The sequence below is a fragment of the Echinops telfairi genome, unplaced genomic scaffold, assembly GCF_000313985.2.
Source record: "Echinops telfairi isolate 266 unplaced genomic scaffold, ASM31398v2 ScPeMD7_23;HRSCAF=83, whole genome shotgun sequence".
NCBI lineage: Eukaryota > Metazoa > Chordata > Mammalia > Afrosoricida > Tenrecidae > Echinops > Echinops telfairi.
In genome coordinates this window covers 16,315,614-16,334,600 of record NW_022103920.1, presented here as the reverse complement: position 1 = coordinate 16,334,600, position 18,987 = coordinate 16,315,614, and the positions used below count along the sequence as shown (strand labels likewise).

The 18,987-nt window shown below is 41.1% G+C and overlaps 1 protein-coding gene across 1 annotated transcript in view; it reads right to left on the bottom strand.

Annotated features, from left to right (window-relative positions):
* The window catches only part of TNPO3 (transportin 3), a 68,789-nt gene that overhangs the window by 28,124 nt on the left and 21,678 nt on the right, over positions 1 to 18,987 (bottom strand). Inside the window, exons 2-11 of the mRNA XM_004707808.2 lie at positions 15,802 to 16,002; positions 14,821 to 14,894; positions 12,041 to 12,197; positions 9,743 to 9,886; positions 7,645 to 7,820; positions 7,058 to 7,196; positions 6,081 to 6,227; positions 4,080 to 4,187; positions 2,322 to 2,413; positions 309 to 448 (exon numbers count right to left, since the gene is read on the bottom strand). Of these exons, the coding sequence (XP_004707865.1) occupies positions 309 to 448; positions 2,322 to 2,413; positions 4,080 to 4,187; positions 6,081 to 6,227; positions 7,058 to 7,196; positions 7,645 to 7,820; positions 9,743 to 9,886; positions 12,041 to 12,197; positions 14,821 to 14,894; positions 15,802 to 16,002 (1,378 nt within the window). The remainder of the gene's footprint in view (positions 1 to 308; positions 449 to 2,321; positions 2,414 to 4,079; positions 4,188 to 6,080; positions 6,228 to 7,057; positions 7,197 to 7,644; positions 7,821 to 9,742; positions 9,887 to 12,040; positions 12,198 to 14,820; positions 14,895 to 15,801; positions 16,003 to 18,987) is intronic.

The following is an 18,987-nucleotide window of genomic DNA, read 5'->3' as shown; positions in this document are numbered from 1 at the left end:
ATAGAATATGTTTAACATTAAAACAGTTACTCCTTTGTTCTAACGTACTAGTAGCTCCTGGGTAGATGTAATTAGTTCAAGAATATACCAAAGGCCAAGACTGACATAGAATACCCATGTTTAAGCAGAGCTCTGGAAGCAAAAACCAAGTCCCTGTCAGATTATAAATGTTGTTTCAACTACGTAGTCCCTCTAGACAGTCTCCGTGCCCGTAAGCATTCTACCTGCCCATGAGACGAGTGTGCAGAGAGCAAGAGCAGGAGAGGGCAAGCAGAAGTCGCGCCGCGGGGCGGGGCATTTGCACGCACCAAGGAACTGAGGGTTTCGGTCAACCACTTCGCTCATCTCTCCAACCAACTCAATGCTGGTGTACCGCACAGCCGTGTGCACAGTCTCTGGCAGACGGACAACTCCTTCCAGGACCTCCACCAGGGTGGGATTGTTCTCCCTGGGTACAAAAGGCAAGTGCTCACAGTTACTGATTTCAGCGGTTATATCCTGGCCAACAAACAGGCTGCAAGGATGCGTATCTTTGCTAAAGGGTTTCTTTCTAAATAATCTTTGGGGTAAACGTTTTAACAATGGGGGTGAGTTTTCCAAATCCTCAAAATGGGAGAAAGGCGGAAAGAGGGGAAGCAGATTGTTCCGCATTCTTCTGAGTGATAGTAGCATGTCTAAGGCCACAGCACGCTATCCAACACTCTTCAAACTGGAGAGGTAGGCATTTACTGTGGACACACTTGGCTGTTGTTGAAGCAACGTATTTTATTTATACCTCTATCTGCAGCACCTAGAACAGTGCCTGGCACATAGTGGGCACTCAATGGCTGGATGGTTGCATGAATGAAGAATTTTCACTGACTGTTTCGTATTAGCTGTTATTCTTCACATGGGCAGAGAAGTGTGGATGGGCCAGCTAGTCTCCAGCTACGTCTAACTCAAGGGGCGAGAAACCAAGCGGGGATAAGTAAGGGTGCCCCGTTTGGAACAGGGGGAAAAATGAAGGCTAAAAACTTTCCACAGCTCCAAGGATTGATATATTCCTTTTCCTTTATTCTCTCTCCAGCATACCGGATGACGGTTTTTTGTTTTTGTTTTTTGAGCAGAGTGGAGGCCGTCCCCAAAGTGGAAGAAGTTCATCCAGAAATGAAAACAATCCTGGATTAGAGCAAGAGCACTCCTTGTGGATTAAAATAAGTCCTTCAGTGCTTTTCATGAATTAAACAATTGTAACCATGTACTTGGCTTAAAATGTGAATAAAAATTTATGCAAACGTCATTTATGCTTTGTTTCTTAGGGGCACTAAAGCCAATAATCTTACCCATCTTTCTTCAAACTACACACATTGGTTAAATATTAGTGGCTTTAATAATTTTCAGGCTGTCACTGAAGGTTCCTAAAGATACTAAAATGGGTTTAAGAGAAAATAATACGGTACACAATTAAAAAACAAAGCAAAACAAGAACCATACCCCTCCTTCCTACAGAAAGTTCACCCTGCTCTATCTTCTTGAAACTCTGAGGTCAGACTGCACTGAGCAGGTCCTGAGAAGCTGCTCCGGTGGAAGCACTGCACTTGTTATAAATATCTGCCTGAACCTTCTACCCCAATAGGGGCTCATGTGCAGTTACCGCGTCATCACAATACAAGATAACTTATCAGATACTCATTTGTATTTATAAATTCATGGCAAAAAATAAATTCTGTCTTTAGGGACTAGTGTTAAGATCATGAAAAGAGTTTCTATGCTAAGCAATTACAAATCAAGTTCTAATAATTAAAAAACAAAACAAAACAAAAACCCTCCCAATGACAGTACTGAAAGCAGTAATTGCCCGTTTGATGTTGCGGCTCTGAGGGGTAACAGTGCCCATGCCTTGCCTCTCTGAAACTCACACGTGCCTTTCTAAGATAGAAATACAGAGAACATGTCATTCAACATTTGTGAGGATAACTTACCGGAGGTCACAAAAGTAGATGAGACCAAACTAGTTCCTACTTAGTACCAACAAATTAAGAATCTTAACAAATTCTTAATCGAGCCAAACTTTCACAAGGGCACCATGGGTGGAAAAACAAATCTGTATTCTATTCCTAGCATCCAGGGTGAAATTCAGTGTTTTAACTCTGGAAAACATGGTTGGAATATTAGCATTGTGGACTATACTGGACTAGATTCTAGAAGAAGACTAGACAGCACTAGAGAAGGAAGAAGTGCTAAGGGTTTCTTTCCAAGCATATACCGTAAGAGAAAAATGGTGTAATTCTCCTTCCTCTCAATATTTAGAGTTTCCAGCAAAAGACTTATGAGACACTCACGGATCAACACTCTTTGCTATAGCAGCCATGATAAAGAGAACCGCTTCTGTCACCTCCCAGGGTGGGTTGCCTTCTTTCAGAGTGGAATATAACTAGAGAAGAAGAGGTGGATTATGGATCCATTAAAAGGAAAATAGAGAAGTCCAAAAACAAACAAAAAAAAAATCCTTTTAGTTAAAATAAATCTGGCCCCTTGTTTCTGAGTCTAGTTAAGTATCCCTCGGAGATGGAATACTGTAATTTTCATTTTGCACATCCTCACTAACTAGAAGCAACGACTCATTTAATATTTGAAATAAACCCATTTAGAGCCCCAAGAGTAGATCAAGATTATCGTCTGCTCCTCGAAAATGAGTATTATGGGGAATAAAACACAACATATCATGTGAGCCTTTTCCTGGCCCAGATAATCACTAGTGAATACATACACACACTTAACACCTGTATGCTCTGTACAGCCTTCACCTGAACATTGGCTTTCACTGCTATGGTTGTAGTTTTGTCCCCAGCAACACTGGTAGTAGAGTTTAAATTCCTCAAAAGCAGCTATTTGCAAATACCTTTCACAATGCCACAGCCAAGCAGATTTAGCCAAAATGAAAATAGATTGAGCAGAATACTCAGAGATATTCTAGTTAAGAATTTCCCAAAGTATATCCACCTATGGAATGTACCTAGGCATTAGTCTGCGGAAGACTCCTGCAGTTGGGCAATAGATAAGCTAGATAAGATACAGCTAAATAAGCATGAACAATTTTTGAGATTTACACTATTTAAATTGTTTCTCAATTTTAATTACTGTAATGCTTGTGTTTTCTTTTCCCAGAGAGTACCCCATAAGACTGGTACCCACGAAACATCGACCATTTATAAAACTGTATAAACGGAGTCTAGAGAGGATCAAGTAACTGGTGCAAGGCCCGGAGCCGGTGTGAGAAGAGCTGAGTATCTGCCTGTGACTCAGGATCTCATCTGAGCTGTGCCCAGAAACCCCAACCCTCTGTAGGCGGGTCAATAAGCACGCTTTAATACAATATGAAGCAATGATAATTTTATTAACATTGTGTCTGATCACGTTACTCCCAAATACACACAAAATAGCTGGTTTACAAAAAGAAAATTAGGTTAGTTCGGTCTGGCTATGGCAAAGCATCCAAACTAGATTCCAGAGCTCGCCAAAATATGACTTAGCCACCGGAACACTACCTGGGACTAAGCTACTGTTAATAAGTGCCCGTGGAATGGTGACGGTTGCAACCAATATCTTACAAGGTAGAACGTTACTCACGGAGAGCACCTGAGTGTGACTCTTCTACTCGGGGATGAAATGGCATAGGAATCTAACCGGAAGTGTGGACAAAGACAATGCCAAATAACTGAAAGAGTTGCCAGGAATTGATACGTAATTATTAAAACTGGGAAATGAACCTATTTTTCCTAGCCTAGTCCAATTCCCTAGAAGTATCTTGTAAGCTTTAATGCTTACCTATAGATCTTCCATACCATGTGCAAAATAGGGACACCTTTCATTTGCAAATAACATAGTGACTCATATGAAACATCTATTGACTTCAATTGGCTTGTTAAGATACTTATACACATAGTTACTATATGCCAGGCAGTGTGCTAGGCCCCTGCGTCATCTATGATCCCACTTAGCCACTGAGACTGAAGAAGAGGGGACTTTTACAGAAGACACAGAAGTAACCACAGTTAGAGTGATCAGTAAAAGCGGCAATAATCTCCAAATGGGCTTACCTGAGCAAAACACTCCATAGATCCAATCAGGAAAATTAAATCCTTCACCAGGTCTGATACCCTCATCCGAAACTCTCCAAAGTCATCCGTCTCCTCGGGAACCCCCTCCTGCAATTTAAAATCAGATGGCATTTGTTTTAACCTCCTGAGGCTTTTATCAGCCTCTAGATCAAGAAGAAACTGCCACCAAGATCCAATGAATGAAAGCTATGCTGCCCATGCCCTAACAATATTTTACTGTAGACAGAGGCTCTCCCTTATCAGTCCGGCCGACCTTCTAACTCACGAAGAAAACCCTGAAGTTCTGTTCAGTGTAATTAGCGTATCTAGATAGGGTGCAGCTCCCTTTGTCCTGATCCAGCCCCTGAAGTTTTAGTTCAAGGTCTACCCAAGTCAATGATTATCACAGTAACTTCACTCAGAATAGAATTTTAGACTTTTAAAAGAACAGATACATAAGAAAACTAGGATAGTAAAGAATGAATGGTGAAATTTAGGAGGATGATATGCAGGTGCTCACTAGAAAAGTCTTTCACCTTTCTGTTTGAAACTTTTCAGTAAAAAGGCAGTTTGTTTACATTCCATGGACCTTAACATTTTACTACTCTGATACACGGCTATAACTAAACAGAAGTTTACCAATTGGGATCTTATTGAGGGCATGCCTGAGAATGCTGGATTCTCAGTAACTGGACAAAGCCCTTATTGTCCTTGAGAACTGCTACTCTAGTTTTAAGACCTCCTGTTTTAAGACCAAGAAATGACAGCTAAGAAATAAGGAGGAGATAAAGCGATGGCTGACTCAGATGAGATAATGGGTAACATCAAAAGCACCCTATAAGTCTTTAAGCACAATACACTCACAAGTGTAAGAAATTACCTGCGAGAGCAATTGCCTCTGGAAGCAGCTAAAGGAAGAAAGGGAGCCAGGCAGGGGAGACATGTACACCAGAGCTCTGCTTTTGTGAACACAGCGGTTTCCACTTAAGACTGAACTAAAACTAAGCTCTTAAAGTTTACAAAAGAGAAAAATAACATTGAAAACGACCAGGTCATCTTTAAAGTCAAAGATTCAAAATACTGGCACTAGATTAGCACTGATAATAAGTTCGTATGTCAGATTTAATTGTAAACAGGAACAAACAATGTCAGTTCCAAGATGAGAGGACGGGGCTAAACAAAACAATCAGAAGGAAAAAGATGAGGAGGTCAAAATGTGAAGAGCTTAAGCAAAGCACAGCAGCCTGGGTAGCACAGTCGTTGAGTGCTCAGGGGCTGAAAGGGGGCAGTTTGAACCTACCAGCCATTCTGAGGCCAAACCTGTTCTGAAAGATTTACAGCTGTGGAAAGCCCACGGGGCAACTCTAATCTGTTTATTTTTAAGCCTCGCATAAAGGCTGAAGAGTTTTCTGAGGGACTATTTTATATCATGTATGTTGGGGGAAATTATATGCAACTTACATTATCTTTACACATTTATTTCACTTTTGTATTTTAGCCTAACCACATATTTTGCACAATTAAAAGCAGAGCATACACTTTTATGTTCTAATTACTTTCGCTCAGCATATAAACTATCCTTTTTATTTCACTAGTTATTTTTAGCTGCTATGTAATGGTCCATTGATTTGCTACATCCAATGGCTGTCTCTCTTCCGATACAGCTGTTTAGGAATTTTACTGCCAATTTGGCTTTTGTAGAAGATGCTTTGTACATAAAAGCCGCCCCGTTTTCTCCCGCGGTGTAATTCTAGGGCTGGTTCAGCTAGAGTGGCCGCTGCCGACACAGACTGAAGTTGTTGTTAGTGTTGTCATCGAGTGGGTTTCCGCATGTCAGAAATGACCATCTCTGAGCTAGTGGTCAAGCGCTCCACCATCTGTGCTACTCAAGGACTAACTGGTTCAGTATTGGGATACTGACGTCCTCAGCACAGGCTGTCCAGTGGTGGGTAACTAGCAGGCTCTCTCAGCAGAAAAGAGGAGGAAAGTGAAGGGACTTACATGGTCTGGTTCCAGCTGGCAGTGTCGAGCCAAGGCGTGAAGCAGCCTCTGAATGTAAGCTTTGAAGATGCCATGAATAACCTCATCATTAGTTTTGTACAAATGCTCCCCTAAACGGTACCAAAAGTTAAAGGAAATTTCGACTACCTGTTAGATTGAAAAAAGAAAATATTGTTTATTAGAATGGGAAAAGGAATAGAGGAAGGCAGATTTTATTATTGCTAAGGCAATAAAGTTTTTTTCCCTCCAAATTCTTCAATAATTTCAGTATATGATTGAAATTAGAACAACTCTGACCAGGCAAATAGTCTATAAAATTCAGTCTTGTACTCCTGTCGCGTTGACTCTCCTGCTTTCTTTAAGTAATTCATCCACAGCATCCCATTTAAAGGAGCAGTGACCACGAAGACCCCAGGAGCACCGTTCTCTTCTGACAATCGCGAGTCAGAAAGCATTCATTCCCCAGCACACAAGACTGAAGATAATAGCATGATAGAGCGCTACACTTCCTTCTCAAAAGGTTCTGGGTTTCATCAAAGTCTAGATAACCTAATGAGATTATGTCACACAAATAAACATTACCTTTTGTATGAGAACAGAAAAAAGGGAAGCACATTACTGACTTGCTGTGGACCCTCTTAGCCCCACAGAGCTAACATAAACCAAGGGCTTAACTGCCATTCCAGGAGAGAAAAAGAGGTGGGAGTCAATTTCCATAAAGACTTACAGCCTTAGGAACCCTGGGGGACAGCTCTGGCCTACAGGGTGGCTATGAGCACAATCCACTCAATGACAACAGCTGTGGTTTCGTTCTGGAGGGGATCCAGAAAGAAATGATTCACAGCCGAAGCGCAGATCCAATACAAGTAGCAGAGGAAGACCTCACCGCAGGATGCATCCGGTGGGCCCATTAACAAAGAGCAAGGATACCACTTCCCAAGAGTTCAAAGGCCAGAGATCACATGCACAGTCACTACCTCATACTGAGGATGTCCTGCGCAGATAAGCAGCAGCTCCAGAGTTCGAAGGTCCCCGAGACCTTGGCCAGGAGTACAAACAATCTTTTCAAGAAAAGTTTCACACAGTTCAGTGAAAATACGGCAGTAATTCAGAACTCTGCAGTGGAAAAAATGAGAGCATCAAGTCAGGAATCTGGACATTATACTGGCATGTTCCATCTGAAGATGCTAGTGAGTCTCACTGTGCTGCATCACATGGCTCATGCCCACCACCTGGACCTAGACCTTGCACCCACAGGCATTCATATTCTCAGTGATCGAAACATCTAAGTCAAACTCCCCATTATCACACCGGTACTTTTAAGTTCATGTCAAATTCTTAGAGCCTTACGCACTGTGTGTAAAACTGCGCTACTTTCCATGACTGCTAATTCCACGACCCCGCCTCCAGTTGGTCAGAGACCACAGCATCTTTAGGATGCAGTTTGTATACTTACCCAGCATCACTAAGAACCTCAAAGGGCAGATGAATAATGAAGAGTGACTTTCAATCTCCCCCTCCCCCTGCAGGTAAACTTAGGGCCCGGCCTTAAACAATGACTCACTTGTCTAAATCCTCACGTGCCACAGCCATGTGATAAGCAGTTTCCAATGTCAAGACGCCCTGGAAAAGTTGCATGGCTAACGGCAGGTTGGTCTCCACATTCTCAATGGCATAGAGAGCTGAGCACACACAGTCCGAAGCAGCTTCATGTAGGTTGGAGGAGGTCTTGTCTTGTTGCTGGGAGACAGGAAGAACAGGGTAGTATGAAGTATGACCACTGAGTGGCAACCCAACTAGTAGGAAAAGCATTGTATCCTGTTTCCGAAACAAACTTTAAGGCAGTAGTCCTGACCTTCCACAAGACAACACCCTCCATCTTTCCAGTCTTAACTACTTCCCTAAAGGCAAGCCAATCAGCTTATTTAGACACGTCAGTCATAGAATCTCTAATCTCCCTGCTTTTGTTCATCCACGTGCCTCCAAATGAAGTATCATGCATCTCCTGGCCTATTTTAGTCTCTGGAAATCTTTTCCATTCTTTTCTGATTCTCTAGATTGAACTACCCAAAATAAAAAGGGTTATCAAGTACCAAGGACCCACACCTACCTAACTCTATCTCTGAAATTTCAGAACACCAAGGTCAGAGGTTCTGAGAGCTTCTGGTGCTGGGGGGAATATGGGCCCACAGGAAGTAGCAAATGCAAGACAGCTCTCTGGCTTGTCATTGGCAAAGATGAATGGTAACAGAACATCTAAACGGAGTTATACTGAACCTACAACGCTACAGCTAGCCAAGACAGCCATCAAGGAGGAAGGCACATAACAATACTCCTCAGGCAAACAAACCATCAACAGCTGACTCTCACAGGTTTCTGAGGAACAGCAGTTCACCCAAGCCAGAAGCACAGAAGAGGCAGTCACCACATGACCAGTGGGAAACTGTAAAGGACAAATGTTAAGGCTTCTATGAGTGGAGTGGAGAGGTTGGAAATCTTTGTTGAAGGCATGCCATGAAGTTTGTTTCTTTGTGAATAATAATCATCATAAACAAGGATATTGAGAATTTTCAGGGAGAAAAAAACCCTACACAAGCAGGAAAAGAATACCTAGATGTATTACACATGCGTCTATTCTTCAGTTGGATTGCAAGTTCAAAGGTACTCAATATATTACTATGTCTTAAAGATTATACAGATATACATTTAAGGGTATTCTATTATTTATGATAACTACTCTTCACACAATCTGCTGAGATGAGACAATTACCATTATTTAGGCAAGGTATCCAGAGACAGTGATGACCAGCACACCAGTCAGCGTCGTCCTAACACTTGAGTCCTAGTCTGGTGCAAGAGTAATGCTGGATGTGCCCACAGGGAAATGCCAACAGTTAGTCAGAGTAAACCCAGCACGCCCTGTCCTTGCAGACGAATACATCGTCACTGAAGGAGGCCTTCCGTGAGCAAGAGGAAGTCACTCACCTCTCTGAGGACCCTTTTCTACATCTACGCCTAAGATGTCCTCATGTGCCCTTCTAAAAACTAGTCATATTCTAAGCACTCACTCCTGTCCTCCACGGCAGACAAATGTACTAGTGAGCACTACTTCCGAAGTTTAAAGAAGACATACATCACGTATATATAATGACATTACTTCTTATTCTGATGACAAAAGTGCAAAATTCATTCTGCACATGCCCTGATGTTTAAATGATCTCAAATACAAAAACATTCTGATTTGTTCAATGTGCTAAGGATAACTATTTTTCAGTCTTTCTTTTTCCTGTATTTTCTAAATTTTTTATGTCATGGTAAATTGAGAGAACATTCAATCAATGACACTATTAGAAACATAAACTTTGTACTTTCAAAACAAGAAAAGCAGACCAATGATAGTATTATGTTACTAGGATTTTCAATACGCAAATCATTTATCTGCACAAACGACTGCTTTCCTCAAAAACATAGCTAAATCCTCAGTTTACAAAAAATATCCGACCCTAATTTGGGGCTTTGCAGCAAGGAAATGGCACTGTTTCTTCAGCCTGCACTTTCAAAACTGTGCAGAAATCTGAACACACCGCTATGTCCCTGAAGGTGAGTTATCGAAGCTGTGATGGCAAGGCAGAATTACTTTAATAAACAAAGTCATTACTTACCAAGACCTCAAAAAGGAGTGCTAGTAATTTATTGTTAGCCATAAAGTTACTGTCCAAAACTCCCAAGTTAAACCAGCTTCCCAAACAGCGAAAGACCTTCATAAGCATCTTCTCGTCTGTTCCTGCTTTTTCTACACAAGTCATCTGAAAAAAAGAGCAAGAAATTACAATAAATATGTAATTACAATAAATAATGGCATAGATTTATGCCATTAGGACAATCACTTTCTAAGTGTAAAAATGTGATGGATGACAATAAAGTGTAACAATGACAGGCACCAGTTTGACTGATACTGACTCATTTAATTCTCACTCAGACGCATGTCGTCTTTCTTGCTGGGCGCCCAGAGTTCTTTCTACTCCGAGTGACCCCATGTGACCAGCAGAACTGCCCCCACAGAGCTTTCTCAGCTGAAATCCTCATGGAGCTCTAGGTGGCCACACCTTTCCCCCACCCCTCAAAACTCACTTTTTCAGAGAGACAATTCAATAGAGAATAGATTTACTCAAAAGACATGCTTCAGCAATAACATCGTTTTTTGTTTCCACTTTTGCACTGATATAGTCTTATTGATAACAATGTGTTTGAAGCAATACTCATCTCTACATTGCTTTTCATAGAACAGAAATGAGCTAGTGCTAGTCATATAAAATTACTTTACTTCCAGTATTTGAATGCTCTAGTACAAATGTCTTTCTTCTTTTTTTTGTTGTATCCAAAATGGATTTATTGGGATGGCTTCTCACTCATCTTGATTCGGGGTCTTTTAGCACTGCTGCCGTCTGAAGGAGCATCCTTCTGTAAGCCTTGCTTCCCCTATTGCAGGCTGACAGAGGACAGTAGAGCAGCCAACACAAAAAACTACTCTGTGTGCATGGCTAAGACCAAGGTGATTTTATAGTAGCCTGGGCATTTCACATCCATGAACTAGGAATTGGTGCCCTGCACCAGGCTTCTTCTTGTGCTTCTTCTCCTCTTCAGGAGAGGGATGAAGGAGATCCTCTGTGAGAGGTGTGATCATCTCATGGGGAGATGTCATCACCAGAAATTACAAATGTCTTTCTAAGGAAAGCGGCACTTTAGTAAACACGGGAGTTTATAAAAGAGGAAAAATCTAACCAAAACTCAACACTGCTTCTCTCTCTAGGGACCAGTTTTGGGATGCCGATTTCGTTCAAAGTAAAATTTCGGAATGAGGAATGCTTAAAACAAATTTTTTCTGACAATGGGTCAGAAATATAATTGTCAGAGGGACTATGTTTGTGTGTGGGTGGTGTTCCTATAAGGGATAATCAAAACAGATCTAAAGGCTGTTAGTTCATTTCCAAGGAGCTGACGTCCCAACAGATTTATGATCACATTCATATTCACAAATTAGTTTGAACTGCACCACAGGAAATTTTTGAAAAAGAGTTGATTCAAGTAAGGGAATGACAACCAGACTCTTACAGAGCAAGATTTTGCAGGCCAATTCGTCTCAGTGGCAACTGCTGAACTTTGCAGTTGCAGGCCAAAATAAAAGGAGCCCTGGTAGCGGAGTGGGTCACACACTGGCTGCAAACCACAAGGCCAGCAACTCAAAACCACTCACTGCTGCACCGGAGAAAGTTGAGGCTTTCTACCTCTGTAAAGAGGTCTCGTCTTGGAAACCCATCGGGGTAGTTTTAGTCTGACAATGAGTCAGAACTGACTCGATGAATGAGGACAAAATAATGGACAGTGATGATATGTAAAAGAACGGGTATGGCCAGGATCCAATAACAATTTATTTACATAAATAGGCGGCCTGCTCTTTGACCCTAATTTGATCACATTTAATTATTGGTTTTAAATGTGGCAGTAGGTAAACTCTAATTCTCAAAGGTCAAGCAAACTCCAGTGAAATCTCAAATCATTTTAAGACTGACTTATCTTTAAGATTTCTTTTCCTTAGTAAAATAAAGTTATACAGACTTCCCTTAGCATGTCCTTTCAATCAGAGCCAATAGTTCATAGCACATGTACTGAAAAGGTCTGTGCTCAAATGCTGAATTAGCATTCATGTAACTCTAAAGTCTGCTTCTCATTCATAACATGGCGATGAAATTACAAATAATCACAAGATTACTTAGAAGCTCGGGAAGTGTATAGTGTCTGAAAGTAATTTTGTAATTGTAAAGCGTTATATAAATGCCAAAGTACTGCCACTGTCACATTTTGCAAAGAAAGTTATTTCACACTAATACAGTCAGATTACAAAATAAGTACCATGGATTTCTGCCCCTTAGGAAGCAACTTAGCATTTCAAACCTACTCACCAATAGAGATACCACAGTACTAGAATAAAAGGCCAAATCTTCTATAATTTCTGTGCGCCGATTAGCTCCAATTCGTAAGGAGCGGCTATGTACTTCTTCTGGCAATACTGTAAGGATCTCCAGTAGAAAAGGCAGAGATGTTACATCATTGCTATATCTGGAAAGAAAGGGGGTAAGTAAGACCCGTCAGAAGTTATGTAGAGTCAGGAAGTAGACAATCATGGAAGAGAACAATAGTTGTTAGAGTTTTCCACCACAACGAGAGGCAGCCTTGCTATTGTTGAGGGTGAGAAGAAGCCGACAAAGGCTTTTAACGACGCATCTGAGAGGATCTTGCGATCCAAAATTTCAACTTACGTAATCTTTGGTTTAGCAAATCTGCTTCCAAAGATTTCTCTTAGAAAAAAACTCACAGGTACGGCTAGATCCTCATTATTTAAAGATTTTGTATTTGAAATTTTGCTACAATTTATTTGTACCCCAAACCAACACTTGTAACATAGCACTTGCATGGTCATTCACAGGATTGCACAATTTGAGTTGTCCGATGGGCATATTTCCAATTGGGCTTGGGTAAGGCCACACACTCTACCTTCTTGGTTCAGCGTTCATACAATAAACAAGTGGCCTTTGCATCATCTAGTTAGTGCCATTTTCCCCTCACCCTTTTGTTGGGGAATTTAGCAGTTTAGAAAAGATTCCAAGGGCTGAAGTCTGGGCATGGTTCCTTACGCACCACAAGATTGTGATGTGCCTTGTGGAGAAAATACACGTATTAGGTAACTAAGTGATAGCACCATCGACTGTGAGTTCAAACACCATCAAGGAGATTCTGACTCAGAGACTCTCCTGGAAAAAGAGTAGACCTGCCCCGAGAGTTTCTGAGATGGTAAGTTTTAATAGGAGTAGAAAGCCTCATCTTTCTCCCATGGAATGGCTGGTGGTTTTGAACTGCTGACCTTGCAGTTAGCAGTCCTACCTGTAGCCCACTATAACACCAACACTAATGAACTATTAACTAAATAGTTTAAATAAGATGTCTGCAAAAAGAAACACACCCACAAGGTTTGTACAGATCCGCTGATGAAAATGCTGTCACCACCAAAGGCTGGCAGAAACCTGACCCTGCGTTTTCCCTGAAGCTATGGTTCGGTTTTCACTAATTCAGTGTTCCTGCAGACTTTATAAAATAACCATGAATAATGAGAACCAACTGTAAACGCAAAGATAAGTCTCAGTTATTTTTGGCAGTACTCTTTTATAACAGTAAAAACACTGGGAAACTATCGAAATGGTCTCCACAATCAGGATAAACGGGGTACAAATAGTTCCAGCCGGTCCCTCCCCACTCACAGTGACCCTACAGAATAGGGCAGAGCTGCCCCTGTGGGTATAACTCTTCACAGGAGTAGGATGCCTCGTTTTCCTCCCATGGAACAGATGGTGGTTTGTAACTGCTGATCTGGCGCACAGCAGCCCAATGCATTACCCACCAGGCTGCCAGGTTCAGAAACAGCTGCATGATAAAACATATGCAGCCATTATAATAAAGGAGAACCCTGCGCAGCATAACAAGGTAACATGTCCACACCTATGAAATGAAAAAGGTATATAAAAGATTACATATAAGTAAGCAATTCAACATCTGTGTAGTAAAATTAAAATAAGTGTGTGTCCTTTTACATTCATTGGCTATCGCTTCTTGACCTTTTGGCTCAGATCAAGTGTAGTACATTGACTGGCTACCTAACCAAATCACTGACAGGAGTAGGGGAAAGAAAAGTGCTCACTTTGTATTTTGAAAGCTCACACTATAAATTTCTTTCAGTGAGTGTATGCTAACATTTTAAATTAAAATTTCCCTAAAACAACCCCCAAAATACCCATCCAAAGACTTTGATGACATACTTAAGACTTAAAGGTGAAAAGAACATCTGTCCACTCTATTCAAAATAATGTTCCAGCCAAATGCCAAAACGCAAGCAGTTATCGGATTATACTAGAACTATATCAGAACTAATGACAAACACACAGGCTCTTTGTAGCTAAAAAACAAGACTGTTTCTCAGATATGAAAATAAAACAAGACCAACCAATTAGTGAAAACATACATTTATAACAACCTTCAATTTCAAATAATTTACAATATTCCAACAACATGTTTACAGAATGGCCGACAAGGTAACTGCTGCAGTTTACTATCAGGAGGGTCATTTGTGTTCTAAATACGGATAAATTTCGGTAGTGTTTGAACTTTTAAACAATTTTCTTTTAACCAAACAAAAGTTAATACATAATTCTATATTGAAAGCTAAAGGAAATAATCCAAACGTGTACCTACAGGTATCCTCAGCTTTTCAAAAGTGTGATGTACACTGCTTCGCCTCTACAAAGACCCATATCAGTACCAGCTTTTGCTAACCAAAGGAAACCTGAAGAAGATTTTCCCTTTTATCAGGCCGGCATTCAGCACTTGTAAGCAGAGCGCACCGGGAGTGGGGCCCTCAAGCTCCTGCCTCAAGAACTGCCTCTGCACCGTGCTGCCATGGCCTGGACCGCTGTCTGTGAACACGGTGTGCTGGAGTTCTTTTAGGGCTTCTGTGTTCTTTGCTATGAGTTGGGAGGTTATTTTGGGCTAAGCATGCTAAAACGTTTTCCTTTATAAATTAATGGTAATTACTGCTTTGCTTCCTGTTTTACAGGAATGCTCTTATTTCAGCTGTCTGTCAAAATTAATGACAACTTCACATGCTAGTATACAATCCGTACTGATTACTTACTTTTCCACCAACGTCTGCACACACCCTTTCCAGGAAGGCATCTGTAGGGCAAGGTCTGCTATTGCTAAAGCCAGCTGAGTAAAGAAGAGAGAGAGCTCAGGTAAGTGACAGGACACAGGAGTATCCATGGGGTCACCATCAATATGGAAAGCAAAGAAACAAAACAAGGACAACTAAGACGCGTCCCCACTATACAAATGCAGCAACTGCTTCTGGCTGGCCACACAGTGCAGGGACTTAAAACGTCCACCTTCAGGTTTTACAAAGACAAAAAGAAGAAAACAACAAAAAGTCTGAAAGAACAGATTGTCGATTTTCCTCAGAAAACACCAATACTTACTTTTATTTGGTAACACCACAGAACTTCACAGGCAGAGATAAAACTTTGCCAGAAGGCCAAAGTTCTTGCCCGGGTCAGCTCTTTGACTCACTCCTCAAGTAACGGGTTGCCATTCCCTTTTCTTTCCATTGCTCATCTGGAAGCCTTAGGCAAAGCCTCCTCTTCCGGGCACTTCTATGCCAGGCACAGAGCACACATGAGTATGTATTCACTGAAGCTTCTCGGTTTCCTTCCTAATGTACTTCTCCCAGGGGGAGAGGCTGGCTGGTCTAGACCACCCTGCTGCATCCATGACGCTTATCTAACTCATCACTCCAAAAAGGATTCAAAGAAAGGCAGCCTTTAACCCAGCCAAAACACAGGATTTTATCATCCACAGTTTTAATAGAGGGGACACAACATGTGTGCCTATGATAATGTACACTCAACTCCCCCCATCTTGGGTATTTCAGTGAGTTTGAAACCAAATGATCTCTAAGACATAGCACAGAACCTCTCTATCCATTTATATGAGCATAGCAACAAATCTGTAACAGTGTAATTAACCTTCCCTCAAAAGGCCTAGAATGTCAAACAACACAACTTGAGAAATCCAAATGGTCTTGCAACTTCCCCTCTATTTTGAGAAGCACAGGATTTACCTGTGTTACGATGACAGGTGACAAGTCTTTCAAGTTCTGGATATGGGTTAGCAATGAGTCCCGTAAAGAGGCATGGGAGTCTGTGGGAAGTTCATAAAATGAGGTCTGAATCTTCATTTTCATGGTCTGTGCAGCGAAATAGCAGGATTCCACATCCTGGCGAATCTGTAACAACTGGTCTGAAATTTCCCATGCATGAACCTGCAAGAAGATCAGAAAAAGAGGTCTTATAGACTAGTGTTACGCCACACAGCTCTAATACATTTTAAGTACACTCGGACCAAAGTACAACGAAAGAAATGTTAGATATTACTCACCAATCCCATCAACTGCAAACTACATTGTTAGAGGTTTTGGTGAACAAAACCACTTCCAACTTATTCTTTCCAACTTTTTCTATGAAGGTATAAGGGTTATCTCTTAAACCACCAGGTCTAATGCTACTGATTCAAATCACCAAGCACAGAAGAGTAAGAAGAGAGTGTCCAAAAGTTTTTACTACTACTAAAATGCCACTGTGTACCTTCCAACTCTAGTCAATAGGCAAGATGTTTTGTCTCTTTTACACTTAAATAAGCTTTATTCACACGTGTGAATTGAGTCTAATAATCGTGTTAATATATCTACAAACAGGGGGACATATTGCATATTGGTCTCGATAGGTTTATTTTTCAATCTTCAATTTTTAAGTGAAATGGCAGCGGCAACAAAACACCTCTATTTTGCCTCAAGTGAATATTTCATATACTTGAATTATTTTTTGATGTATTTATATTTGACAGACTGCTCTACATCTTACTAAGATGTTTATTACAGGAAAATATAAGCTTCCCACTAGAAATAACAACAAAAGCATAGAATTTGATCTCTAGTAAGCTAATCAAGGTTATAAAAGGCAGTTCTATTTTGAAGGATAGTACTTTGGGTACCAAATCCTGCAATACATTGTAGGCAACTAATTAACGCCAATCAAGTCTAATTCAATTCTATACCAAATGGTCCCTTCATGGAGGCGGGCTAAGGTGGACAGGGATTTCACCCTCAACTCAGGAGTCAAGCCAATGGTGAAGAGAACAGATGGGCGCATCTAGCCAACTTCTTAGGGAAATTGAGCATATCAAAGTAATACATAGTTATTCTTCAAAATCTCTCCAAAGACTGATAGGTCAAGATAAAGAAATAGATGTAAAAGTAAATCAAGATAAAGAAATAGGTGGGAAAATAAATGGTCTGAATAAGCACCCAAAGTAAACGGACAGAGACCCGATTTAACTGACAGACTGAATTTTCGATCTAAGAAGCTGGTGGAGAGTGAGCATAAAGCATGAACTTCTTCCCAGATCTACAAGGCTGTATGAAATTTGCTTGTTCTTTTTACCCTCAGTACAGTGTTTTAAACATACTCACTCAGTGTTTAATGAATCCATGTACAATGTACCAATAATAACAATTTTCCTCTCAGGGGAAAAAAAACCCTATCGGGCACATAGTTTTTAGCTGTTCATGATCTAACCAGTAACCTAAGCACATCTATGACTTTATATGTCATCAATATCTTCATTTTGCTCAAAGGCAAAAGGACTCTATGAAAGCTCTGGAATCTCTCAGATACCCTCACAAAAACAGATGGTACAATTAGGCAGTAAAACCGAAAAACAAATGGGCAGCAGCACTGACTGCAATACTCGGGGATCTGATGATCTCCAAGGACTCCCCCCACCCCCCACCCCCACCCCCCCACGGGCAGATGGTGTCTACAAGTCCTGCGCAATCTGAGCTTCAGTGACCATGGAGGCAGAGGGCGCAGCATAGTGACCCCACAAACAGACCAGCTGGCTATTTACTGGAACCCCCAAGATGAAGGCCCATCTCTATGGCTCACTTTTCAGCCAAACAATCAACAGGTTTTTAAGGGAGACAAATAGCACTAGGAAGGGATACACACCTTAGAATAATCAACCATTTGAGATCAAAGGGCTGCATTTACCCAAGCAAGACAAAGGTCAGAAGGCTTAGGAAAAAAGCAGGAGCAGAAATGTGAATATCCAGGAAAAAGTGGGTGGAGCGATGTTTTATTGTGAGGCTTGCAATCAAGGAGATAAAACAAATGTGTCTGAAATGTTGAATGGAATTCGGATTTGTTCTGTCAACCTTCACCTAATTCACAACTTTTTTGGTTTTTTTAAAATCTCTGAAGAGGTGGAATGGTCTAGCTGCTACAGCAGTGCTTCTCAACCTGTGGGTCGTGACCCCTTTGGGGAGGGTCAAATGACCCTTTCACAGGGGTTGCCCAATTCATAACAGTAGCAAAATTAGAGTGATGAAGTAGCAATGAAAACAATGTTATGGTTGGGGTCACCAGCACATGAGGAACTGTCTGAAAGGGTCATGGCACTGGGAAGGTGGAGAACCACTGCTCTATAGGTTCTGCAGACTGACTCATGAGGGCAGCATCCCCCACCGAGGAAGAACTGCTGTGGACAGAATAAACCAACACAGGGCAAGTGCAACAGAGACAAAGGGAGGGCAGTAAGGGAACCAGGGCTAGACAACTCAGCATCCATATGTATAAATGCTAGCTGAAACAACAGACAAGGAAACTGTGAAGTTAAATTGCTGTCCTTGACTATGCCTTCTTTAAAACATCAGAAAACTAATGTCAATCACACAAAAGTAAATAGAAAATAATCAGAGGCAAATGCCACACCTAATTATAGAGGAAGAAATAAAAGAAAAAGTGAGAATAACACTACTGCAAGTAGGTAGAAACAAATAAAAAGTTAACTTATTTCAAAATGAGCTAAAAGACATTAAGAAAATGATATAAGAACAGAGAAAGACAGCTCACAATTTACATAATAAAAATCATGGAAGAGTGGAGGGAGGATGGGGTGCAAAGGGGGAACCAATTACAAGGATCTACATATAACCTCCTCCCTGGGGGACGGACAACAGAAAATCAGGTGAAGGGAGACGTCAGACAGAGTAAGATATGACAAAATAATAATTTATAAATTATCAAGGGTTCATGAGGGAGCAAGGGGGGGGAAATGAGGGAGTAGGGAGCAAGGGGGGGGGGATGAGGACATTATGCCAGGGGCTTAAGCGGAGAGCAAATGTTTTGAGAATGATGAGGGCAATGAATGTACAAATGTGCTTTACACAATTGATGTATGTATGGATTGT